General features: G+C 44.0%; 1 protein-coding gene and 1 pseudogene across 4 annotated transcripts in view; both read left to right on the top strand.

The window, feature by feature from the left end:
• Window positions 1-22,796, top strand: part of LOC144334919 (uncharacterized) — a 33,723-nt gene extending 10,927 nt beyond the window's left edge. The window contains exons 2-4 of one of the 3 annotated variants that reach the window (XM_077966747.1): window positions 7,437-7,558; window positions 21,974-22,102; window positions 22,297-22,796. In XM_077966747.1, coding sequence (XP_077822873.1) covers window positions 7,437-7,531 — 95 coding nt within the window. In that variant the 3' untranslated portion in view covers window positions 7,532-7,558; window positions 21,974-22,102; window positions 22,297-22,796. Of the gene's footprint in view, window positions 1-7,436; window positions 7,559-21,973; window positions 22,162-22,191 lie in introns of those variants that run through there. The other 2 variants (XM_077966748.1, XM_077966749.1) reach the window with 2 other exon arrangements.
• Window positions 22,797-22,819: 23 nt separating this feature from the next.
• LOC703074 (tubulin beta-8 chain-like) lies at window positions 22,820-25,294 on the top strand (annotated as a pseudogene). The gene is made up of 4 exons (XR_013405177.1): window positions 22,820-23,094; window positions 23,286-23,394; window positions 23,472-23,582; window positions 24,070-25,294. The product of XR_013405177.1 is annotated as a tubulin beta-8 chain-like (transcript).
• Window positions 25,295-27,585: the final 2,291 nt, after the last annotated feature.

Raw genomic sequence — 27,585 nt, 5'->3', positions numbered from 1 at the left:
CTTCCCATGTGAGCCTCTCAAAGTGTTGGTATTACAGGTGTGAGCCACCACCTCCAGCCTGGAATGGTTTTCATAATTATATTCTCATGTTGTTTGTTGCTACTGTCTGGAAATAGAGCAGATTACTGTGTATTGACATTTTGTGTTGTAGTTTACTAGTTTTAATAATATTTTTGGGGGTTCGTCATGATTTTTCTGTACGTAAGATAGCTCATGTGATCTGTGAGTAGCCATTTTTACTGCTTCCTAACACATATATGTGCTCTTTACTTCTTTTTCTCTCCTATTTGTTGTGGATGGAACTTCCTATACAGTGGTGAATACAGTGATGAAAATGAGCATTGGTGCCTTGGTCCTGATCTTAGGAGTACAGCACTGGGCCCTAACAATAGAGATGGTGCTAAAGTCCTATTGTGGTGTTTAGAAAATTCCTATCCCTGGTTTGTTGGATGTTTTTATGATGAAATGGTGTTGACTTTGTTGAAAGTACTTCCTGCATCTATTGAAATTAGTATGTGGGTTTGTTCTTTATTCTGTTTATTTGATGTTTATTTGCAGTGATGGCTTTAGTATGCCAAACCAGCTTGATTTTCTGAGAAAAGGATGTAGTGATCATGTTGTATTATCCTCAAAATACGTGCCAGTATGAAATGACAATTATTTTCTTGAGCTTTTTTTAAAAAAATTTTTTTGAGACAGTCTTACTTTTGTCGCTCAGGCTAGAGTACAATGGCACGATCTCAGCTCACTGCAACCTCTGCAGGTTCAAGCAATTCTCCTGCCTCAGCCACCTGAGTAGCTAGGATTACAGGTGCCCGCCACCATGCCTGGCTAATTTTTGTATTTTTAGTAGAGACAGGGTTTCACCATGTTGGCCAGGCTGGTCTCAAACTCCTGACCTCAGGTGATCTGTCCACCTTGGCCTCCCAAAGTGCTGGGATTTCAGATGTGAGCTACCGTACCTGTCCTCTTGAGCATTATTAATTGAATAATTATACTAGACATTGATCTGTACCTTTCTGTTCTTGTGATGTCAAGTCCTAGTGTGGCTTAGTATTAAATTGGGGATGGGATTGGGTATGGGTTGTTTAACTATTTAGAGTATTAAGTGTCAGAAGTTTAGAGGAAAAAAATTAGCAGAAAGGAAACATACCTGAGGAATTGCGGGGAAGAATATGATGAGGTCTGGGTCAGAGTCAGGGTTTAGGGTTAGCAAGAGAATGACTGTAGCCTTTGCCAACAGTAAATATCAGTCCTTTTCTTGAGACAGGCTCTTGCTCTGTTGCCCAGGGTGAAGTGCAGTGGTGCAGTCTTGGCTTATAGCAAACTCCGACTCCCAGGTTCAAATGATTTTTAGGCCTCAGGCTTCCAAGTAACTGGGGACACAGGTGTGTGCCAACATGCCCAACTAATTTTTTTTTTTTTTTTTTTTTTTTTTTTTTTTTTTTTTTTTTAGTGGAGATGGGGGTTTCCCCATGTTGACCAGACTGGTCTCAAGCTCCTGGCCTCAAGTGATCCGCTTACTTCTGCCTCCCAAAGTGCTGTGATTATAGGCATGAGCCACCACGCCCAGCCTGCACACAGGCAGGCAAAGATATTTTAATGTTCTTTTAATTGGCACGTCCTTCAGTATTAGTCAGTGTAAGCAACTTTTCATTTATTTCTTAGTTGAGAGTTCTTTGGGTCACAAATCAGATGACATTTCAGTATGTGTAGGAGTATGCGTATGTGAGTGTGTTGTGTATGTGTGAGAGGAAGTGCAAACGTAAGTATGACAGAATGAATATGTACACCTCTGTCCTTGTGTGCCTAGTGTGTTAGGGTTTGCTTAGAGTTTGATTTAGGGTTAGGAGTAATGGTTAGGTTTAGGTTATGGAGCAGGGTTAGATGGTTAGTGTTAGGGTTAAGGGTTAAGGGTTAGGGTTAGGGTGAGGATTAGGTTGAGGGTTAGGGTTAGGGGTTAGTGTTGGGGTTGGGGTTAGGGTTTTAGGGTTAGGGGTTAAGGGTTAGGCTTAAGGGTTAGGGTTGCTGGTTGGTGTCAGTGGTTAGGGGTCAGGGTTAAAGGTTAGGGTAAGGGTTGGGGTTGGGGTTAGGGTTAGGGGTTAGGGTTAAGGTAAGTGTTTGGGCTAGTGCTAGGGCTCTGGTTAGCGTTAGGGTTTGGTGTTAGGGTTAGGGTTATGGTTTGCGGTTAGGATATGTGTTTGGGGTTAGGGTTAGGGTTAGGGCTAGGGCTAGGGCTTTGAATAAACTTATATGGCAGCCAAGTAGTGGTTTTAGTGGGCCTTGGGTGATACCAAGTTCTTTGTCTTCAAGTGTGAACCAGCACAGTCTCAGTGGTCATGGCCACAGGGGTGCCTTTGTTACCCCAACTCCAGCTCCACTTGCCTCAGCACAGATAGAGAGACTCTGCTGATTTGAGAGAAAGTAAGGGAAGAGAACTAGAGTCTCTACTTGATAAATCAAGAGAATTTTTCTTGATGTTAATCCAAGGCCACCAAGGCAGTACCTCTACGTGTTTGCATAAGGTTCTGTATTATTGGGTTTGGGACCTAAGTCTCTTTGAATACCTGGAAAGTGTTCCCACAAATAATGGGGACAAACAAGCCCAGACTGTGAAGACTACAATGAAGACGGAAGTCTTCAATGCCCAGATATAGATGAACATCTACAAGTATCAAGACTGTCCAGGAAAACACGACTTTACCAAACAAGCTAAATAAGGCACCAGGGACCAATTCTGGAAAAACAGAGATATGTGACCTTTCATACAGGAAATCCAAAATAGCTGGTTGAGGTAATTCAAAGAAATGCAATATAACACAGAGAAGGAATTCAAAATTCTATCAGATAAATTTAACAATGAGATTGAAATAAAAAAAGCAGAAATTCTGAAGTTAAAATGCAATTGTCATACTGAAGAATGCATCAGTGTTACTTAAAAGAATTGAGCAAGGAGAAGATAGATTCATTGAACTTGAAGTCAGTCTATTTGAAAAGACAAAGTCAGAGGAGACAAAAAAGAATAAAAAATAGGCCGAGCGCAGTGGCTTACGCCTGTAATCCCAGCACTTTGGGAGGCCGAGGCGGGCGGATCACGAGGTCAGGAGATCGAGACCATCCTGGCTAACACGGTGAAACCCCGTCTCTACTGAAAAAGAAAAAAAAAAGCAAAAAATTAGCCGGGCGTGGTGGCAGGCGCCTGTAGTCCCAGCTACTCGGGAGGCTGAGGCAGGAGAATGGTGTGAACCCGGGAGGCGGAGCTTGCAGTGAGCTGAGATCGCGCCACTGCACTCCAGCCTGGGCGGCTGAGCGAGACTCCGTCTCAAAAAAAAAAAATAAAATAAAGCATACCTACAGAATCTAAAAAATAGCCTCAAAATAGAAATCTAAGAGTTATTGGCCTTAAAGAGGTGGTAGAAAGAGAGGTAAGGGTTAAACATTTATTGGCCAGGTGCAGTGGCTTACGCCTGTAATCCCAGCACTTTGGGAGGCCGAGGAGGGTGGATCACAAGGTCAGGAGATCGAGACCATCCTGGCTAACACGGTGAAACCCCGTCTCTACTAAAAATACAAAAAGAAATTAGCCGGGCATGGTGGCGGGTGCCTGTAGTCCCAGCTTCTTGGGAGGCTGAGGCAGGAGAATGGCATGAACCCAGGAGGCGGAGGTTGCAGTGAGCCGAGATCGCGCCTTTGCACTCTAGCCTGGGCGACAGAGCAAGACTCCGTCTCAAAATAAATAAATAAATAAATAAAATAAAATATAAATAAAAATAAACATTTATTTAAAGAAATAACATTAAATAATATTAAACAATTCCCCAACATTCAGTATCAACATTCGAGTACAAGAAAAGTTACAGAACTTTTCTTGTTAAAAGCAGATTTAACCCAAAGAAGACCACCTCAAGGCACTTAACTGAACTCCCAAAGGTTAAGGATAAAGAAATGATTCTAAAAGCAGCGAGAGAAGAGACACAAATAACATTCAGTGGAACTCCAATACATCTGACAGCAGACTTTTCAGGGGAAAGTTTACAGGCTGAGAGAATGGCATGACATATTAAAAAAGCTGAAGAAAAAAAAAAAGACTTTAGAATAATGTATCTGGCAAAAAGTCCTTTAAACTTGATGGAGAAATAAGAACTTTTCCCGACAAACAAAAACTGAGGTATTTCATTAACACCAGACTTGTCCTACAAGAAATGCTGAAGGGAGTTCTTGACCTGAAAGGAAAAAAGTGAGTGAGCAATAAGAAATCATCTGAAGGTACAAAACTCACTAGTAATAGCACATGGAAAAACAGAATATTATAAAAAACCTCAAATAGAAATAGTAAACAATAAACCAATAAAAAGTAACTACAACATATTTCCAAGACATAGACAGTAAAATAGGGAAGGAAGAGAAACAACAAAAAGTTTAAAAGAATGGCAATGGGATTAAAGTGTAGAGTTTTTACACTTGATCTTAGCCAAAAGGCCGAGAAGCGATGGGTGTAGTTTTTATTAGTTGCTTTGCTTGTTTCTTTGTTTATGCAATCAATGTTAAATTGTTCACAGTCTAAAATGATGTTATATTATATTCAAGCCTCATGGTAATTTCAAATCAAAAAGCATACACAGATATACAAAAAGTAAAAAGCAAGAAATTAGATAATATTAAAAGAGCAATCACCTTCACTAAAAGGAAGACAGGAAGAAAAGAATGATGAGAGGATAAAAATCAATCAGAAAACAAGTAACAAAGTGGCAGGAGTAAGTGTTTATCAATAATAACATTGAATGTAAATCAACTAAATACTCCAATCAAAAGACAAATAGTGGATGAATGGATAGAGAAGCAAGATAATAATCTGTGACCTACAAAAAAAAAAATACCTATAAAGATACATTTAGACTGAAAATAAAAGGATGGAAAAAGTTATTCCATGCCAATAGAAACCAAAAAAGAGCAGAAATAGCTTTACTTATACCAGACTAAAATAGATTTCAACAAAAGACTGTAGGAAGATATTAAGAAGGTCATTATATAATAATAAAGAGATCAATTCATTAAGAGGATATAATTGGAAATACATATGCACCCAACAGTAAAGCACGTAGATAAATAAAGCAAATACTATAAGAGCTAAAGAAAGAGACATCAGGGAGGCTGAGGCAGGAGAATGGTGTAAACCTGGGAGGCGGAGCTTGCAGTGAGCTGAGATCCGGCCACTGCACTCCAGCCTGGGCAACAGAGCGAGACTCCGTCTCAAAAAAAAAAAAAAAAAAAAAAGAGACATGAATACAATAATGGCTGGACACTTCAACACCCTACTTTAGTCATTGGATAGACTTTCCAGACAGAAAATCAACAAAGAAACATCAGACTTAATCTGCACTATAGAACAAATGAACCTAATATATATTTACAGAAAATTTCATCCAACAGCTGCAGAATACACATTCTTCTTCTCAGCACATGGGTTATTTTCAAGGATAGACCATATGTTAAGTAACAAGTCTAAAAACATTCAAATAATTGAAATAATATCAAGCATTTTCTCTGACCACAATGGAACAAACTAGAAATCAATTAAAAATGAATTTCAGAAACTATACAAACACTTGGACATTAAACAATATGCTCTTGAATGATCAGTAGGTCAATAAAAATGTTAAAAAGAAAATGGAAAAATTTCTTGGAACAAATGCTAATAGAAACGTAGCATAGCAAAACCTATGGAATATAGTAAAAGAGGTACTATTATAAAAGGAAAATTTATAACTGTAAGTACCTATATAAAAAAACAGAAAAACTGCAAACAACTTAACAATACATCTTAATTAACTAGAATAAAAAGGCCAAACCAAACTCAAAATTAGAAGAAAAGAAATAATAAAAATTAGAGTGGAAATAAAATGAAGAAAATGCAAAAGATCAATGAAGCAAAAAGTTGATTTTTTGAAAAGTAAAACAATTGACGAATATTTAGACAGGCTAGCTAAAAAACAGAGAAGATACAAATTAATAAAATCAGAGGTGAAAAAGGAGACATTACAAGTAATGCTTCAGAAAATCAAAGGATCATTAGTGGCTACTGTAATTATATGCCAACAAATTAGAAAACCTAGAAGAAATTAATTCTTAAACACACACAACTTACCAAGAGTGAAATAGGAAAAAATCCAAAACCTGAACAGACCAATAACAAGTAACAAAATTAAAGCCATAATAAAAAAAGTCTGTAGGACCAGACTGAAAAATAGAGAAGGAAAGAACATTTCCAAACTCATTCTTTGAGGCTAGTTTTACACTGATATCAAAACAAGACAAAGACACATTAAAAAAGCAAACTACAGGCCCATATTTGAGAATATTGATGCAAAATTTTTTTTTAAAAACCAGCAAACTGAATTAAACAATACATAAATAGGTAATTCATAATGACCAAATGGAATTTATCCCAGGGATGCAAGGATGGTTCAACATGCAAATCAATCAATGTGATACATCATATAAACAGAATGAAGGGGCCAGGTGCAGTGGTTCATGCCTGTAATCCCAGCACTTTTGGAAACCGAGGTGGGCAGATCACCTGAGTTCAGGAGTTCAAACCCAGCCTGGCCAACATAGCAAAATCCCATCTTTACTAAAAATACAAAAATTAGCCAGGTGCAGTGGTGGGCACCTGTAATCCCAGCTACTCAGAAGGCTGAGGCAGGAGAATCACTTGAAACCAGGAGGCAGAGGTTGCAGTGAGCTGAGATCATGCCATTGCACTCCAGCCTGGGTGACAGAGGAAGACTTTGTCTCAAAAAAAAAAAAAAAAAAAAAAGAATGAAAGACAAAATCCATATAATCATTTCCATTATGCTAAAAAATTATTTGATAAAATTTAATATTCTTTAGTAATAAAAAACCCATTGAAAACTGGGTATGGAATGAACATATCTCAACATATTAAAAGTCATATATGACAGACCCACAGCTAGTATCATACTAAGTGGTGAAAAACTAAAAGCCTGTCCTCTAAAATCTGGAAGATGACAAGAATATCCACTTTTACCACTGTTATTCAACATAATTCTGAAAGTCCTATCTGGAGCAATCAGACAAGAGAAACAATAAAAGTCATCCCAATCGGAAAAGAAGTCAAATTATCGTTTTTGCCAATGATATAATCTTATATTTGGAAAAACATAAAGACTCCTCTGATAGGGTTTGTATGTGTGTCCCCTCCCAAATCTCGTATTTTAATTCACAATGTTGGAGGTGGACCTGGTGAAAGGTAATTTAACCATCGGGGTGGATTACTCATAAATGGCTTAGCACCATCCCATTTGGTACTATCCTCATGATAGTGAGTGAGTTCCCATAAGATCTGGTTATTTAAAAGTGTGTAACAACTTACCCCTCTGTTTGTTGCTCCTGCTTTTTGCCCTGTGATGTGCAAGATTTTGCTTCAACTTCTGCCATGACCATAAACTTCCAGAGGCCTTCCCAGAAGTGCATGCCAGTGCTGTCTTCTCTACAGCCTGTAGAATCGTGAGCCACTTAAACCTCCCACCAGTCTCAGGTACTTATAGTGATGAAAAAAAGCTTAATACAGAAAATTGGCACAAAGGAGTGGAAAATTGTTATAAGAATACCTGAAAATGTGGAATCAGCTTTGAAATTGGGTAAACAGGCAGAGGTTGGAAGAGTTTGTAGGACTCAGAAGAAGACAGAAAAATGAGGGAAAGTTGAGATGTTCTTAGAGACTGGTTGAATGGCTGTGACCAAAATGCTAATAGTGATCTGGACAGTGAAGGCTGAGCTGAGGAACTCTCAGATGAAAATTAGAAACTTAGGACCGAAGCAAAGGTCATTCATGTTGTCTTAGCAAAGTGGTTGGCTGAATTTCTGTCATGCCCTAGGGATATATAAAAGTTTGAATTTGAAAGTGATGATTTCGGGTTTCTGTTGGGAAAATGTCTAAGCAGCAAAGCATTCAACATGTAGCCTGGCTGCTTCTAACAACCTATGCTCACATGTTGGAGAAGAAAAAAAAAAGTTGTAACTTACTTTTACTTAAAAGGGAAGCATAGTGTAAAAGCTTGAAAACTTTGCAGCCTAGTCATGTGGCAGAAAAAATAAAAAGCTTTTATAAGAGAGGAACTCAAGCAGGGTGTGGAGCAATCACTTGTTAAACATATTTGTATAACCTTAAAAAAAAAAAAAAAGCAAGTGTTGATAGCCAAGACAATGGGAAAGAGGAATTGGAGGCATTTTAGAAATCTAAAAGGCAGCCCCCCCATCACAGGCCCTGAGGCCTAAAAGAAGAGAATAGTTTCTGGGACCAGGCCCAGGAGCTGCTGCCTTGGGTAGCCTTGGAACATGGCTCCCTGCATCCTGGCCAGTGCTCCAGCACCAGGTGTAGCACAAATTGGCCCAGTTATAACTCCAGTCACTGCTTCAGAAGGTGCAAGCCATAAGCCTTGGTAGCTTTCGTATGGTGTTAGGCCTGGGAGTGTACAAAATGCAAGAGTTGAGACTTGGGATCCTCCACCTTTACTTCAAAAAATATATAAAAAAGCCAGGGTGTGCAGGCAGAAGCATGCTGCAGGGGTGGAGCCCTCATGGAGAACCTCTACTAAAACAATGCAGAGAAGAAATGTAGGGTTACAGTCCTCATATTGGCTCCCCACTGGGGCATGGCCTAGTAGACCTGTGAGGAGAGGATCACTGTCCTCCAGACCCCAGAATGGTAGATCTAGCTACAGCTTGCACGTTGCAAATGGAAAAGCCGGAAGCGCACAAAACCAGCCAGAGGCACACAACAGCAGCCTATGAGAGCAGCTGTGGGGGTTGAACCATGCAAAACCACAAGGTCTAAACGTCCCAAGGCATTAGTGTGCCCTGGAAATGGGACACAGAGTCAAAAGTAATTATTTTGGAGCCTTACAATTCAATAACTCCCCTTCTGGGTTTCAGACTTGCATGGGTCCTGTGGCCTCTTTCTTTTAGCTGATTTCTTCCTTTTAGAATAGGAGTATTTACCCAATGCCGATGCCCCATTTGTATCTTGGAAGTACCTAATTTGTTTTTTAATTTACAGGCTTATAGGAGGAATAAATTAGTTTTGTCTTAGATGAGACTTTTGAGTTTTGAGTTAAGGCTGAAATGAGTTAAGACTTTGGGGATTATTGGGAAGTCATGATTTTATTTTGAAATATGAGAAGGTTATGAGATTTGGAATGGCCAGAGGCAAAATGATATAGTTTGGGTGGGTGTTCCCACCAAAATCTTACATTGAAATATAATCCTCAATGTTGTAAGTGGGCCTCGTGGGGAGGTGATTGAATCATGAGGGCAGGATTTCCATGAACAGTTTGGCATCATTTCCTTTGGTGCCATTCTCACAATAGTAAGTTTTCATGAGAGGTGGTTATCTACAAGTGTGTAGCACTTCCCCCCTGCCCTCGCACTTACCATGTGATGTGCAAGCACCAGATTTATTTTTCACCTTGTCAGTTGTCAGAGGCTTCACCAGAAACAGATGCCAGTGCTATGCTTTCTGTACAGCCTGTAGAACCATGAGCCAATTAAACCTATTTACTTTATAAATTAACCAGTCACTGATTATTTTTACAGCAATGTGAGAATGGCCTAATATATCCACCAAAAATCTATTAGAAGTAATAACTTGAGTAAATTTGCAGAATACAAAATCAACATATACAAATCAGTAGGATTTCTATATGCCAACAGTAAGCAAACTGAAAATTCAAAAAAGTAATCCTATTTGCAATAGCCACAAATGAAACAAAATGTGTGGGAATTTACCAAAGAAGTAAAAGTTCTCAACAATTAAAAGTGTAAAACACTGATAAAAGAAATGAAAGAGAACACAAAAAAATGGAAAGATATTTCTATGTTTACAGATTTGAAGAATCAATATTTTAAAAAATGTCCATACGATCCAAAGCAAGCTATACATTTCATACCATCTCTATCAAAATAACGATATTCCTCACAGAAATAGAAAAAAATCTGAAATATATATGGAACCACAAAACACTGTAATAGTCAAAGCTATGCTGAATATATAAACCAAAACTGGAGGAATCCCATTACCTGGTTTTAAATTATACTATCAAGCTGTAGTGATTAAAACGTGTGACATTAGAATAAAAAGACATAAAGACAAATGGAATGAAATAGAGAACTTAGAAACAAACTCATACAGCTAAACTAATTTTCAACAAAAGTGTCAAGAACATACAACAAAAAATAAGACCGTTTCTGTAATAAATAGGGCTGGGAAAATTGGCAAGCCATAGGCAGAAGAATGAAACTAGAACCCTATTTCTTGCCACATACAACAATCAAATTAAAATAAACAAAAGACTTAAACCTAACACCTCAAACTATCAAAAATTTACAAGAAAACATTGGGGAAACTCTTAGGGCATTCATTTGGGCAAAAATTTCTTAAATAATGCCCCATAAGCACAGACAACCAAAGCAAACATGGACAAATGGAATTACAGCCAGTCAGAAAGCTTTTTTAAAGTGAAGGAAACAATAAACAAAGTGAAGAGAAAACTCACAGAATGGGAAAAAACATTTGTAAATTACCCATCTGAAAAGCAATTAATAGCTACGTGATATGGTTAGGCTTTGTGTCCCCATCCAAATCTCATATTGAATTGTAATTCCCAGGTGTTGAGGGAGAGACCTGGTAGAAGGTGATTGGATCATGGGGGTGGTTTCCCCCATGCTGGTCTTCTGATAATGAGTGAGTTCTCATGAGATCTGATGGTTTTATAAGGGGCTCTTCCCTCTTTGCTTCACATACATGCTCTCTCGCCTGCTGTCATGGAAGAGGTGCCTGCTTCCCCATTTGCCATGATTGTAAGTTTCCTGAGGCCTCACCAGCCATGTGGAACTGTGACTCAATTAAACCTATTTCCTTTATAAACTACCCAGTCTTGCCAGGTGCAGTGGCTCATGCCTGTAATCCCAGCACTTTGGGAGGCTGAGGCAGGTGGATCAGGATGTCAGGAGTTCAAGACCGGCCTGGCCAAGATGGTGAAACCCTGTCTTTACTAAAAATACAAAACTTAGCTGGGCATAGTGGCAGATGCCTGTAATCCCAACTACTCAAAAGGCTGAGGCAGAGAATTGCTTGAACCCGGGAGGTAGAGGTTGTAGTGAACCGATGGCATGCCAGTGCATTACAGCCTGGGTGACAGAGCAAGACTTCATCTCAATAAGAAAATAGATAATCCAGTCTCAGTTTTTTTTATAGCAGTGCAGAAACAGGCGAGTACACTGCAATATATTGAGTTCAAAAAATTCTATAGAAAAAAAGTAGTAATCCAATTAAAGAGTGGACAAAAATTTAAATGGATATTTATGAAAAGAAAACATACAAATGGCAAGCAAGCAAATGAAAAGGTGCTCCACATTACTGATCATCATAGAAATGCAAATCAAACCCAAAATGAGATACCATTTCACCCCAGTTAAGGTGGCTTTTATCCAGAAGTCAGTCAAAAACAAATGTTGCTAATAGCCAAGATTTGGAAGAGACCTAAATGTCCATCAACAGATGACTGGATAGAGAAAATGTGGTACATATACACAATGGAGTACGATTCAGCTATAAGAAAGAATGAGAGTCTGTCATTTGCAGTAACATAAATGGACCTGAAAGTCTTTATGTTAAGTGAAATAAGTCAGGCACAGAAAGACAAATGTCACATGTTCTCACTTATTTGTGGGTGCTAAAATTCAAAACAATTGATGTCATAGAGATAGAGAATATAAGGATGGTTACCAGAGGTTGGGAGGGGCAGTGGGGGAACAGGGGGTTAGTGGGGATGTGAAATGGGTACAAAAAATTGTTAGAAAGAATGAATAAGACAGTACTTGATAGCACAACAGGGTGATTATAGTAAAAAATAATTTATACATTTTATAAAACTTAAAATAGTATAATTGGATCATTTATAATACAAGCTATAAATGCTTGAGGGGATGGATACCCCATTTTTTATTATGTATTACTCATTGCATGCCTGTATCAAAGTATGTCATGTACCCCCATAAGTATATACACCAACTATGTACCCACAAAAATAAAAATTAAAATTAAAACCAAAGGGAGGAGAGTATAATGAGGCATATGTGACCCATGGCTTGAACTAGCTTTTCAGGTTAACTTTCGAATGTCCTTATCCAAGAAGAGGGGTCCATTTAGTCAATAGGGGCTTAGAAATTAATCTTTAGTTTATAAGTGGAAAAAAGAAGGATTTTTAATCCTGAGCCATAGATCTCAATCAATCCCTGCAGGGAACCCTGTTCTTTACTCTGGAGATAAACACTAGTTTTTTTTCCACAGAATAACACCATATTTCAAAATGAGCCTTTTAAAATTTGATTTGGCTTCCATTGTAATTAATCTAATCATGTGTGTTCCAGAGTTTGTCTTCAGTCTTCTCCTTTAGGCCCATGATCTGTTCAGTTTGCTTGGCTCCCTGCTCAACAGCAGGAAATCAGTTAGAATTATTTAAAAACCTCATTGTGGCTGGGAGTGGTGGCTCATGCCTGTAATCCCAGCAATTTGAGAGGCCAAGGTGGGCAGATCACTTGTCAGGCGTTTGAGACCAGCCTGGCCAACAGAGTGAAATCCCATCTCTACTAAAGATACAAAAATTAGCTGGGTGTGGTGATTCATGCCTGTAATCCCAGCTACTTGGGAGGCTGAGGCAGGAGAATCACTTGAACCTGGGAGACAGAGGCTTCAGTGAGCCAAGATGGTGCACTGCACTCCAGCCTGGGCAACAGAGCAAGACTCTGTCTCTAATAATAAATAAATAAATAAATAAATAAATAAATAAAAATCTCATTATGTTTCAAACAAAATTTCTTTTGCATATCAACTGCATCAACTTGCATATTAACTATAATCATTTTGTTTATATCCAATCCTCAGAAATCTTTGAGGAATAATTTCACTCTTTTCTGCCATTTTGGTAAACATACCAAATGCCATCAAACAAAATGTGTTTCGAGAAGTCAGGGACCCCGAACGGAGGCTGGCTGAAGCCAAGGCAGAAGAATATAAATTGTGAAGATTTCATGGACATTTATCACTTGCCCAATCAATACCCTTGTGATTTCCTATGCCTGTCTTTAATCTCTTAATCCCATCATCTTTGTAAGATGAGGAGGATGTATGTTGCCTCAGGACCCTGTGATGATTGCATCAACTGCACAAATTGTTTGTAGAGCATGTGTGTTTGAACAATATAAAATCTGGGCACCTTGAAAAAAGAACAGGATAACAGCAATGTTCAGGGAACAAGGGAGATGGCCTTGGACTCTGACTGCCGGTTAGCCGGATGGAACAGAGCCATATTTCTCTTCTTTCAAAAGCAAATAGGAGAAATATTGCTGAATTCTTTTTCTCAGCAAGGAACATCCCTGAGAAAGAGAATGCGTCCCTGAGGGTAGGTCTATGAATGGTCCCCTTGGAGGCGGCTGTCTTTTATGGTTGAAGCCGAAGGGGTCTCCTGTTGTGCTCCCAGGCTTATTAGGACAAGGAAATTCCTGCCTAATAAATTTTGGTCAGACAGATTGTCTGCTCTCAAACCCTGTCTCCTGATAAGATGTTATCAATGACAATGCGTGATCGAAACTTCATTAGCAATTTTAATTTCACCCCATCCTGTGGTCCTGTCATGTCATCCTGCCTCCATTTGCTTTGTGATGTTTTATTACCTTGTGAAGAATGTGATCTCTGTGACCCACACCCTATTCGTATACTTCATCCCCTTTTGAAAATCGCTAATAAAAACTTGCTGGTTTTACAGCTTGGGGAGCATCATGGAACCTGCCGACATGTGATGTCTCCCTCAGACACCCAGCTTTAAAATTTCTCTCTTGTGCTGGGTGCGGTGGCTCAAGCCTGTAATCCCAGCACTTTGGGAGGCCGAGACGGGCGGATCACGAGGTCAGGAGATCGAGACCATCCTGGCTAACACGGTGAAACCCCGTCTCTACTAAAAAATACAAAAACTAGCCGGGCGAGGTGGCGGGCGCCTGTAGTCCCAGCTACTCTGGAGGCTGAGGCAGGAGAATGGCGTGAACCCGGGAGGCGGAGCTTGCAGTGAGCTGAGATCCGGCCACTGCACTCCAGCCTGGGCGACAGAGCGAGACTCCGTCTCAAAAAAAAAAAATTTTTTTTCTCTCTTGTACTCTTTCCTTTTATTTCTCAGACCAGCCGAGATGCTTAGGGAAATAGAAAAGAACCCACGTTAAATATCAGGAGTGGGGTTCCCCCCAATAAAAATGCACAAAATTCCTGAGAAATACATTTTATCCTTGAGGAGTAGACTTGCTGTTTTAGAGGGACTCATGATTACCAAGCTTCCAGTTTAATAAACGTGATTAGAATACTCTATCTTAATATGACTAGGTAGGTACTCACAAGGCATCTAGAAGGTTAATACTTATGGTCTGAAAATAGCCATATTTTTTAGCTGGCCACAAATTACAATTGTAGAATATTTATGGCCATACAAGACATCTTCCACCAAGCCTCAAAAACGTATAAATGTCCTAGGAGTGCAGCATTTTTTCTTAAAGGTAATATTAATGAGCTAGGTTAGGTCAACAGGTTAATGGTCATTGGTAAAACCAATAGCCCCGACTTCAGTGAGTACATCTGCACCTTCCAAGTTTAATTGTAACTCTTTCTCTTTATAGTTACTTATAAGTAGAGACACTAACAAAAGACAATGCATTCCTGCCCTTGTTTTCTGAGGATGTCCAACTCTGTAATGGAGTCATTTCTAATAAACTTGCTTCCTTCACTGTAGTCTCTGACTCACCTCAAATTTTTTCCTGTACAAGATCCAAGAATCCTACTTTGTGGTCTGTATCAGGACCCTCTTTTCCAGCAACATCATTCAGCAACACCATGAAGGGACACCAAGACAAGACCCCCACTCCAAGGAAAACAATCCACACAGAATCAGTCAGCTGGCAGGTTGGGCCGTCTTTTAGAGTCGTGAAGCCATTCAGGTGGGCAAGAATGATTATCCACTATTACTTCAGTCAGAGGCCCTAGGGTATAATATTAGTGTGAGAGACTCAGCCCAAAGTTAGAGACCTGGGGGTGTCATACTCAGATTAGAGGCCAAACTCACAAGGTTAGAGGCCCTGGGGTATACTGAGAAGAATGGATTTGGCTAAAGAGGATGTTTGCCACTGTCTCTTTTGGGGCTGTCCACCTTGTGCTCTTTGTCCCTCACCTGAGTGCTCTGCATCTTGTCACCTTTCTGCTCACCGCCTCTGTTTTGTAGTAGCCTGGAGGCTGCCCCAGGAAAGAGGCCCCAAACAGTTTAGCTTTTACTTTCCTCAATGATCCTCTGACTTTTAGCTGATTGTTTATTTAATTTGCCACTGGTCCAAGTGACACTGAAAAAAAGAGATGTCTTGGAACCTAGTATTTTTGTACCTTAATTCTCAGAAAAGATCAGCAATAACCTCACCATCATTATGACTAGGAGTTAAAATGTGGTATTTCACAGCCCTACATGATAGGATCAGATATGCCTGTTTAGTGACAGTCTCTTTTATGACAACCTCCTGCAAACAATTAGCCTCAAGATGGAGAACATGAGACTTTTTCTTAACAGTTCTCTGTCATTTCTTAACCATAAGGTCATCTTTGATGAGCTGGTATAGGGCAGCTGGACCCTACTTTCTAAACCCAGCATGTCACTTTTCCTGAGAGTTTTGTCAGTTTTGTCATAACAGTGTGAAAATGGACTCATACATTACAACATACAAGTTACAGCCTTCCCACTTCCCATGTTCAGTCTGACTCCTTTTTTTGCAGCTTAACTTGTTTTATAGAAGAGAAACTAAATGGGAGGAAATACATTATATACAGGCTTCTCTGATGCTTGGTCAGGATAAAAAATTAAAATGGGCTTCTATATGTTTGATGGAGGAAAAGACAAAATAGGGATGCCACATAATTGATTACCTTTTTAATGCAAGTGCCTCTTTTTTTTTTTCAGACGGAGTCTCGCTCTGTCGCCCGGGCTGGAGTGCAGTGGCCGGATCTCAGCTCACTGCAAGCTCCGCCTCCCGGGTTTACGCCATTCTCCTGCTTCAGCCTCCCGAGTAGCTGGGACTACAGGCGCCCACCACCTCGCCCGGCTAGTTTTTTGTATTTTTTTAGTAGAGACTGGGTTTCACCGTGTTAGCCAGGATGGTCTCGATCTCCTGACCTCGTGATCCGCCCGTCTCGGCCTCCCAAAGTGCTGGGATTACAGGCTTGAGCCACCGCGCCCGGCCCGCAAGTGCCTCTTAATATTAGGCTTTTCTTAGCTGGGGTTGAACTCTCCCCTGCCAGTCTGAGCACCCCGTAAAAACACAGTCAGACTTCGGCCGGGTGCGGTGGCTCAAGCCTGTAATCCCAGCACTTTGGGAGGCCAAGGCGGGCGGATCACAAGGTCAGGAGATCGAGACCATCCTGGCTAACACGGTGAAACCCCGTCTCTACTAAAAAAAACTAGCCGGGCGAGGTGGCAGGTGCCTGTAGTCCCAGCTACTCGGGAGGCTGAGGCAGGAGAATGGCGTAAACCCGGGAGGCGGAGCTTGCAGTGAGCCGAGATCCGGCCACCGCACTCCAGCCTGGGCGACAGAGCGAGACTCCGTCTCAAAAAAAAAAAAAAAAAAAAAACCAACAACAAACAAACAAAAAAACACAGACTTCTTCCAGTTCTGGTGAGGTGTGTAACATCTTATTAATTTATTCTAGTTTTCCAGGGTTATCTAGTGTCCAGTCATCATCTTCTCCCTGCCCTTCGAGTCCTGGCTTACATACATACCCCACTCTCGAAACATCTGAGCTTCACCAGAACAACACGCAATGGGGCCTCTTATCAGCTGGCAAAGTTGAATGTTTGCCCTCTCTGGGAAGTGACAGATGATAATAGGGACACTATATAGGTAGACGTACCCCTTTCTATGTCCGTATTAGCCATATGCAAGGAAAAACTAAAACAGTTTTCAGAGGTTCCAGGAAAATTCATAGAAAAATTTAAGAGGCTAACTTTGATGCATGATCTGACCAGGCAAGATTTGCATATATGTACGTTCGCCTGCTGCGTGGTAGAAAAGCAGTGTATTATGGGAGTAGCTAGAACACATGCTAATAGGGTGGCAACCTGCAACCAGGGACATGACACCTATCAAGTAGGAGGCACAGCAGTGCCTGACTAGGACCCAAAAGAGAACTAGAATCTAGAAAAGAGAAATGAATTAGGAAGAAAGTAGGATATCTAGAGAAAAAATTATGATCATTTGACTCCTTGAAGGAATCAAAAAAAGTGTGATAAAGCTTTTTGATTTTTACAAAGTCTGGAAAATTACTCAGGGAAAAGATGAAAACCTAGCCTTATTACAAAGGTAGATAATTTAGAGTTTGAGGAAATACACTAACACTGACCCTGACTCCAAGAAGGGACAGGCATTGCTAGGAGTTTATTTTATAGCCCAGTCTGCCTCTGATATCTGCAGGAAGCCACCAAAAGCAGCCTTAGCCTTCCAGACTCCCGTGGATCAGACTTTAGACTTGGATTTTGCCGTTTTCCATCACAGGAATAGGGCAGAGAAAACATAAAATAAAGCAAATCTCCCAAGAGGCCCAGCTTCTAGCTGTAGCCTTGTGCTCTCCACCACTTCAGAGGCAGCCCCTTAACCCCTGGCCCTCGCAGAGGAAGTGAGAAGGTAAAAGTCCCAGTCCATGCCTCTGGGCCACTGTGCCTTGGATATCAATCTATGTGCCTTCTGTAAGAAGGCCGGCCACTGCTGAAGGAAATGCACTGTGCTTCCAAGGGAACCATCATCAGAGCCCAGCAGACTCAAAAGTGGTAGGGCCTGATACTTCCTACCTCCACTCCCACTGGACTATTAGCTATCGAGAGATGGAGGAGCCTCAGGTGACTCTTGAAGTGGCAGGTAGGAGTATTAACCTCTTTTTTTTTTTTTTTTTTTTTTTTTGAGACGGAGTCTCGTTCTGTCACCTAGGCTGGAGTGCAGTGGCCGGATCTCAGCTCACTGCAAGCTCCGCCCCCCGGGTTGATGCCATTCTCCTGCCTCAGCCTCCAGAGTAGCTGGGACTACAGGCGCCCGCCACCTCGCCCGGCTAGTTTTTTTGTATTTTTTAGTAGAGTCGGGGTTTCACCGTGTTAGCCAGGATGGTCTCGATCTCCTGACCTCGTGATCCGCCCGTCTTGGCCTCCCAAAGTGCTGGGATTACAGGCTTGAGCCACCGCGCCCGGCCGTATTAACTTCTTATTAGGTGCGGGAGCAGATGACTGCTTTCCTGATTCAATACAATGGACTCCTGTCTTCTCATGATGGACAAGCCCAAAAACACTGCTTTTCGTATCTTCTAAGTTGTCCTCCAGGGCCTCTGGGTTTCTCACCTGCCTTTTTAGTACTGTCTGAATGCCTGACCTCTTACTGGGGAGAGGTTTATTGACTCAGACCAAGTCATGGTCACCTTCACAGATCATAAAGCATAGAAAGTGTTACTTTTTTTCCTGACCCCTCAGGGGAAAAAAGAAGCTAAGAATGAGCTGTCACATTTACCACCTGAGGTGTTGTCTCAAGTAAATCTTGAGGTTTGGGCCATACAGGCTCTGGGAAACGCACTAAACATCTCCTCCATTCAAACCCAACTTCAGCCTAGTGCTCCTCGCCCTCGAGGATTTAATTTTTATGTCTCAGAAGTAAATAAATAAACCATCAGATCTCATGAGGCTTATTCACTGTCACAAGAACAGCATGGGAAAGACCCGTCCCCCGATTCGATTACCTCCCACTGGGTCCCTCCCACGATATATGGGAATTATAGGAGCTACAATTCAAGATAAGATTTGACTGGGGACACAGCCAAAGCATGTCACAGGTTATGAAACAAATTTATTTACGAGGCCAGACTTAAGAGAGATGAATCCCTTGACCATCCCAAGGAAGAGTGGTTAACGGAGGCAAGTTGTTTTATGCATCAGGAAAACAGGAGGGCTAGATATGCTATTATTAGTCAGCACAAAAGAATCAAGGCACAAGCTTTGCTGGCCTCTACCTCAGCTCAAAAACTGAGTTAATTGAACTTACGAGGACCCTGCAGTTGGGAAAGGATTTAAAAGTTAAATACTTTACCTTTAACTCCTCGACAATACATTTTAAGGCAAGAAGCATGAGGGGAAATTCAACTCCTTCTTGCCAAATTCTTGCCGTATGAGTTATTAAGGCCATGAGAGTCTCCTTACAATACTCGCACATCACCAGATGAAAAGCCTAATGGCATGAGTTACTAAGGCCATGAGCATCTCCTTACAATACTCGCATGTCACCAGATGAAAAGCCTAATGGCAAGTACAGATTTGTCAGAAACCTTACAGCATTAATAAATGCAGTTGTCTCCATACACCTCATTGTCCCCAACAGTTACCAAGTCCCAGGGGATGCAAGCTGGTTTACATTCCTAAATCTGAAAGACACATTTTTCTGCCTCTCAGTGCATCTAGATTCATAATATGTTTGTCTTTGAATGGACTGATCCAGATACACATTCAGCCTCAAAACTAACCTGGACAGTCATCTCTGAAGGGTTCTGGGATAGTCCCCACTTATTTGAAAATGCTCTAGCTAAGGACTTAAGAAATCTACAATTGGAAAGGGACACAATTATTAGTATGTAGGTGACTTGCTCATTGCTAGCCCAACTAAAGGAGACTCAAATAATAATACTGTTAAGTTGGTAAATTTCCTGGGAACTTGCAGATACAGGCTATCACCATACAGGGCTCAGATTTTGACTCAAAGACTTAAATATTTGGAACCTGTCTTAACCTCTGGAACTGATCAACATCCATAGAAGATAAAAAGTTATTTTAGTCATCCAAGGATCCCAGTTCAACAAATGACTGTGGGTTTTTTTAGGAGATGGCTGGGTACTGCTACTTATGGATGCCCAGATTTGGACATGTAGCCAAGCCTTTATATGATATACAAAAAGGAAAGATTTAGAGCTCCTAGGATGTAATTAGAACTGCAAGCAAACCTTCAATACTCTCAAGGAGAAATTGGGCTCTGCTGCAGCCGTGGGAGTCATCCCCAGGTTGGATGAACAATTTTTTCTTTATGTGGCCAAAAAACAAGACATAGGCCTTGGGTGATCTTGTCCCAAAACTGGGGGACATTCCAAGGCCAGTAGCCTAATTTTCTAAGCAGATAGAAGAGGTGACCTCAGGGTGGCCTTGATGTCTTAGAGCTATTGCTGCAACCACTTTTCTAGTAGGCAAAGCTAATAAACTAACATTAGAACAGCACCTACAGGTTTTTGACCCCACAACAAGGGAAGATGGTCCTAGAAGCTAAAGGGTACCAGTGGATAATAGAAGAATATTTATGAAAGTATCAGGCCTTATTGGTAGACACTCCAGACACAACCCTTAAAGCCTGCCAAACCATAAACGCAGCTACTTACCTGCCAGAGTCCACAGGTGCTCCCAGCCTTTCCGTCATACAGGTTGTATTAGTCTGGTCTCATGCTGCTAATAAAGACATATCTGAGGCTGGGTAATTTATAAAGAAAAGAGGTTTAATTGACTCACAGTTGCCCATGGTTGGGGAAGCCTCACACTCATGGTAGAAGGCAAATGAGGAGCAAAGTCACATCTCTTACATGGCAGCAGGCAAAAGAGCTTGTGTAGGGAAACTCCCTTTATAAAACCATCAGCTGTAATCCCAGCACTTTGGGAGGCCAAGGCAGTGGATGACCTGAGGTGAAGAGATTGAGGCCAGCCTGGCCAACATGGTGAAACCCCATCTATACTAAAAGTACAAAAATTAGGCATGGTGGTGGGTGCTGTAATCCCAGCTACTCGGGAGGCTGAGACAGGAGAATCGCTTGAATCCAGGAGTAAGAGGTTGCAGTGAGCCGAGATCATGCTACTGCACTCCAGCCTGAGCAACGGAGCAAGACTGTGTCTCAAAAATAAATAAATAAATAAACCATCCAATCTCTTGAGGCTTATTCACTGTCACAAGAACACAGCATGGAAAAGACCCATCCCCTGATTCGATTACCTCCCACTGGGTCCCTCCCACGATATATGGGAATGATGGGAGCTACAATTCAAGATAAGATTTGACTGGGGACACAGCCAAAGCATGTCACAGATTATGAAATAAATTTATTTAGGAGGCCAGACTTAAGAGAGATGAATCCCTTGACCATCCCAAAGAAGAGTGGTTAACAGATGCAAGTTGTTTTATGCATCAGGAAAACAGGAGGGCTAGATATGCTATTATTAGTCAGCACAAGAGAGTCAAGGCACAAGTCTTGCTGGCCTCTACCTCAGCTCAAAAAGCTGAGTTAATTGAACTTACTAGGCCCCTGCAGTTGGGAAAGGATTTAAAATTTAACATTTACACTGATTCCAAGTATGATATTTTTAGTGCTTCATGCTTATGCTGCAATTTGGAATGGGTAGGGACTCCCGACCCCCAAGGGCTTTTCCATACAACATCATTCAGATTTTGAGCTTGTTAGAATGCTGCTTTGCTGCCAAAACGTGACTATAATTAATTGCAGAGGACATCAAAAGAGAGACTGACCATGTAAAAGGAAATGCCCTTGTAGATGCCACGGCCAAGGCCCCTACACTGAAAGGGCCAATGAAGCTTATGGGCGTGCTGGTCAGCATACATAGAACTGGGCCAGAATACTCTGAAGAACAAAAATGGGCCAGGGATTGCATTTCAGTCCAGGGCCCCTCTGGCTGATTGAAGGATGGTGACAAATTACTAATGCCAAGTACCAATCATAGGAATATAATTCAGCACTTTCATGATTCTTTTCACCCTAGAAGGGATTATTTGTTTCTGTTAATGTCTCGTTTGTTTATAGGGGTAAATCTTTTCAAGACACTAAAACAGGTGACTCAGCACTGAGAGCTCTGTGCCTGACATGACCCAAATGGTCAGCAATTTTCTCGTTCTCCAGTTAAACCTGTCCAAAATTGAGGAACCTCTCCAGGTGAGAACTGGCAACTCTAATTTACTCAGCTGCCTTTCTGCAGGAGATTCAAATATTTGCTAATGCTCACTGATACCTTCACTGGTTAGATTGAGGCATTCCCACCCCATCTGAAAAATGTTTGCCAGAAGAAATAACTCCTCAGTTTGGGTCATGTAAAAGCCTGCACAGTGACGAGGGCCCATCTTTCACAGCAGGTGTATCCCAACACTTATCCTCAGCTTGAAGAATCCAATATTACCTTCATTCTGCATGAAGACCACGGTCCTTTGGAAAGGTGAAAGGGCTAATCGCACTCTAAAGAAGACTCTAGCTAAATCAGATGCCTATCTCTAACACCCATAGCTTACTGTGGGTTTGAACTGCTCCAAAGTAAAACTTATAATGAAGTCCTGTTGCGTTAACATACAGAAGGCCTTTCCTAACCACAAATCTCCTAATAGAGGGAAGGACTCATGAGTTACAAAAATATGTCCTTAATCTAGGACAGGTGCAAGGCACTCTGTGAGTATGGAAACAAGAGTCCTCCCCTCCCACATGGGAGGAAAATTCAGTTTCAGGTCAGCTAGAAATTGAGTCTTAGTAAAGACATGGGAGGAAGTTCTCCAGCTGACCAGCTTTCCCCAACGTGGAAAGGACCACAGCAGGGACACCTGAGCTCCCCAACAGACGTTCAACGCCAAGGGATGCACAGGTGGGTACACCTGTGTGGAAGTCAAGCTGTTGCTTATTCTGGGAGCCCAATGCGAGGCTGGGGGAGGTGGGCGCGGGGCTATTTCAGCATTGGCGGAGGGCGGGCTGGGTCACTGCGCGTCTGCTCCTCCTCCTCGCGTTTCTCCTGCCGCCCTGATCCCGCCTTAGCCATGAGGAAGATCGTGCTCACGCAGGCTGGGCAGTGCGGGAACCAGATCAGCGCCAAGGTTGGCAGCCGGGGCTCTGAGGGCCCAGCTCGGGCCTGCGGGTGGCCAGTGAAGATGTTGGCAGTGGCGGGGGTGGGTCCCCTGCATTGCGGCCCCTGGGCTCCCTGCTGGGACACGGTGGGACTGCGCGGCTGGCGAGGCGGCCGGGGTGGACCCCAGGGACACGGCGGCCTAGGGATGGGTGTGCAGAGGGTGGGGGTGGGAGAGAAGCTGGGGTGCCCCGTGACTCAGCCCTGGCCTGTCCGGCCCCTCCCGTCTCGCAGTTCTGGGAGGTGATCTCTGATGAACACGCCATCGACTGCACTGGCACCTACCACGGGGACAGCCGCCTGCAGCTGGAGCGCATCGAGATGTACTACAAGGAGACCTGCGGTGAGATCCCCGACCTTCCCCACCGCCCTCCTGGGAACGCGGCCTTCCCCTCGCTCATGCCCTCCCGCCCCTCTCAGGTGGCAAGTACGTGCCCCGCTCTGTGCTCGTGGATCTGGAGCCGGGCACCATGGACTCTGTGCGCTCGGGGCCCTTCGGGCAGATCTTCAGGCCGGACAGCTTCATCTTTGGTGAGCTGTGGGTGAGGACTGGGGTGAGGTTCCTCAGCCGCTCAAAATCTAGGAGTGCCCCAAGGTCGTCGCCGTGAGAATTGTGGAGCCAGGGCCCCTGAACACCCTCCTATCCTCCGAGTCAAGTCGCTCCAACTGCTTCCTAAACGGGCTTTAGGAGGAAGGCCCAGGTGTCTCTTCAAGGTCAAGAGCTACTGATGTCAACTCCCTGCAGGGAGCTGAGCTGGGGCCGCGGCTACTGCCTTCCCTGAAAATGGGCAGGAGCCACCTGCAGCGAGGTCTGTTAGCCTGTCTCAGGTTTGACTCCTGACTTAATTTCTAACAGGGGAGGCTGCTGTCCTGTGACTCTCGGGGAGGGGTTTCATTTGCTCCACCTGCAGGGTGAATGGTGCGCTCACCTCACATGACACTTGGCCCTTTTTGCATTATGGTGACCACTGATGACCATATACCTGGCCATCGAGTGACTGGCTGTACTGTCTTACAGGTCAGAGTGGGGCCAGAAAAAACTGGGCCAGGGGGCACTACACAGAAGGCACGGAGCTGATGGAGTCAGTGATGGACGTTGTCAGAAAGGAGGCTGAGAGCTGTGACTGCCTGCAGGGTTTCCAGCTGACCCACTCCCTGGGTGGGGGGACGGGGTCTGGGATGGGTACCCTTCTGCTCAGTAAGGTCCGGGAGGAGTACCCAGACAGGATCATGAACACATTCAGCATCCTGCCCTCGCCCAAGGTGTCAGACACGGTGATGGAGCCCTACAACGCCACCCTCTCCGTCCACCAGCTCATAGAAAATGCAGACGAGACTTTCTGTATAGACAACGAAGCGTTATACGACATCTGTTCCAGGACCCTAAAACTGCCCACGCCCACCTATGGTGACCTGAACCACCTGGTGTCTACCACCATGAGTGGGGTCACCATGTTCCTGCGCTTCCCAGGCCAGCTGAATGCTGACCTGCGGAAGCTGGCCGTGAACATGGTCCCATTTCCTGGCTGCATTTCTTCGTGTCTGGCTTTGCCCCACTGACCAGCCGGGGCAGCCAGCAGTACCGGGCCCTGACCGTGGCTGAGCTTACGCAGCAGACGTTTGATGCTAGGAATATGATGGCCGCCTGCGACCCCCGTCATGGCCGCTACATAACGGTGGCTGCCATTTTCAGGGGTCGCATGCCCATGAGGGAGGTGGATGAGCAAATGTTCAACATTCAAAATAAGAACAGCAGCTACTTTGCTGACTGGCTCCCCCACAACGTCAAAACAGCTGTCTGTGACATCCCACCCCGGGGGCTAAAAATGTCAGCCACCTTTATTGGGAACAACACGGCCATCCAGGAACTCTTCAAGCGTGTCTCAGAGCAGTTTACAGCAATGTTCCAGCCCAAGGCCTTCCTCCACTGGTACACCGGCGAGGGGATGGATGAGATGGGATATACGGAGGCCGAGAGCAACATGAACGACCTGGTTTCTGAGTATCAACAGTATCAGGATGCCACGGCCGAGAAGGAGGAGTTTGAGGAGTATGCTGAGGAGGAGGAGGCCTAGAACTTTCCTTTCCTAGGTAAAGGAGGGAAGCAGTGTGGATTGTTTACTGTGTTCTGACTGCCATGTGTCACTACGCACTTGTTCGTTTGTGTCTTCACCTCTCCTCCTGCTGCAATTTAAAGCATTTTTATAGTATACGATTTTGCCTAATAAAGTATTCTCATAGCATCTGGCTTCACCTCCAACTTCTATCTATGGGCCCCCCTCTGGCTACGGCTGCCAGATGCGCACGGTTGTCCTGCAAGGCCGAAGCTGTCTGGGTTTGTCGCGTGCCCAGGAACAAGCATTCCAGTGGCTCCAGGAGGGGTCGGCATGGGCTGTGGACATGGCAGGCAGGCTTCACATGAACCTGGGGATGCCCTGGGCCTTGGGCGGCTACGTGGTGGAAAACCTGTTCTGAAGGCAAGCCTTGGCTTATCCCATGTTCCAGACTTCTAGGGGACCAGCTGGCCCTGTTTCTGGAACCCTAAAAGTGGTCAGTGACCCTGGTGGGCAATGTCCCCAAAGTACCATCTCAGGGTAGGAATGTGGTCAGGCAGCTGGCTCTGAACCAGCAATGAAGGGTGGGCAAGCAGGACCCCAGCCACTCCATTACCATGACGACCTGGGTGTGTTTGTGACCTCATTCTCTTGAGGTGGGCATGGGTTATCTGGCAGGGACTAGTGGGCAGAAATCAAGCCCAGTGTATATTCACATGCACTGACCCCTATGTAGAAGGGGATTAGGTCCTGGGGGCCATAGATGGTGGTTGCTCGGCCTGTGTGCTCGGGGCAGTCTCTCCAGAGGCACAGATGGGGTTTCTGAACAGGACCTGGGGAGATGAGCAGGTGCTCACAATGCTGCTTCCCAAAACTGGCAGCCAGTGAGAAAAACGCCTGAGTGGAGGTCTGACCTGCCCCAGTCTGGAGGGCTGATGCTCTCTGAAAAAGTGGCGAATTTGTACTGTCTGCTGTCTCCCTGTTCCCCTCTCCAAAACTTCAGGGCAAAAATAATCCAAGATTGTCAGGATGAGACTGGTGAGGGTGGCACCTTTGGGAATAGGCCCTTTAGCCTGGCAGAGTCTCCTCCCCAGGCTTCTCAGGGAGCCCGCACTTCAAAGCCTGCTTTGGGGAAGCTATCATGTAAGAGATGTGTGTATGAGCTGGGTGCCGGGCAGCATGCACGGACGGTGCTCTTCTACCTGGCTCTTGTATAACTTGTCCACCGCCTGTGGGATGGTCTCTTGGTAATTCCCACCCCCACCCCCATCACACAGATAAGATGAAGCCAGCATAGCCTGGGGGTGGGCCGAGGTATAGGTTCTACCCCAGGTGCCCTGGGCATACCCACCTGCCTCTGACGTGTTGGGGAAACAGGTGAGGCCCCTTTTTGTTCTCTGAATGTTGGCAATGGTCTATTGCAGCCAAATCGGAACAGGCAGGCAGGAGAGTGCCTCATCTCAAAAGAAGTGCCTCCTGGAAGCAGCTGGGAGCGGGGAGAGGTCCCCCATACTCCCCCCCAACCTGTTCTCGGAGCAGGAAAAGGGGCCTCTGTGACAGCCCTGCTCAGTGACTTTCACTGTCTGAGGGGTGTCCTTGCCCAACCCAGGCGTGCACCCATCTGAGATGGCCTTGCATGGACCTGGTTGGGAAGGTTCACCTGCAGCAACCACTGGAACCTGCCTACACCTAGTGTCTCCACTCACGCATGGGGCTAGATCTTCCTCCCTCCTGTAGTGGTACAGCCAGAGTGGCAGAGGGGGCAAGTCACTGCTGCAGTTCCCACCTGGGTCTGAGTGGGGGTCAGCCTGGGTGCCCATGTATTTCCCAATTACCTTGTTTCATGAACAGGAGTGGTGCTTTTCCAGGCCTCTTTTCCATATGCCAGCTACAGGCCCAGATTTCCCAAGTTTCTGGAGCCCCTCTTCCAGCCTGGCAAGCATGGTGTGTTGTAGGGGAAGGACATCAAGCCTACAGGCAGCAGAACCTGTCTGGGTATGTTCTCTACCCCCCAGAGGCTCCTGGTTGTTTACCTTTTTGGGTGAGAGTCGGCTTAGATTCTCGACATTCTTGTAGGACTCCAGAACTGTACAGACAGGAGCCCAAGAGGGAGCAGGGGCTGGGACTGGCAGCTAACCAGTGTAGTGGGGGTTGTAGGACTCAGTTTGGTATTGCAGGAAATTCAGGGAGGCTTGGATTTGCTGAAGCTCTAGACAAGCTTGGGCTTGGATATGGAAACAGCAGGGAGCTGGGGCTCTTCTGCATGCTGGAGTCTGAGTAGTTGCACCCTAGTGCACCCACAGGTGTTCCCCACCTGGAGCACAGCTGTGGATAGAAGACGGGAGAGCTGTGGAGGGAAGAGGAGGAGGAGGAGGGAGTCTCAGGGCAGCCCCAGCAGCCAGGCAGGGTCTCCGCAAGCGAGAGGCAGATCCAGCCTGTTGGCCACTTAGCAGCTGCTGGGCCAGCTGCAGACCACCTGA

This window comes from Macaca mulatta, chromosome 15, assembly GCF_049350105.2.
Source record: "Macaca mulatta isolate MMU2019108-1 chromosome 15, T2T-MMU8v2.0, whole genome shotgun sequence".
In the NCBI taxonomy this organism is placed as follows: domain Eukaryota; kingdom Metazoa; phylum Chordata; class Mammalia; order Primates; family Cercopithecidae; genus Macaca; species Macaca mulatta.
The sequence above is the reverse complement of the archived record's forward strand: the minus strand, read 5'-3'. Positions and strand labels throughout refer to the sequence as shown.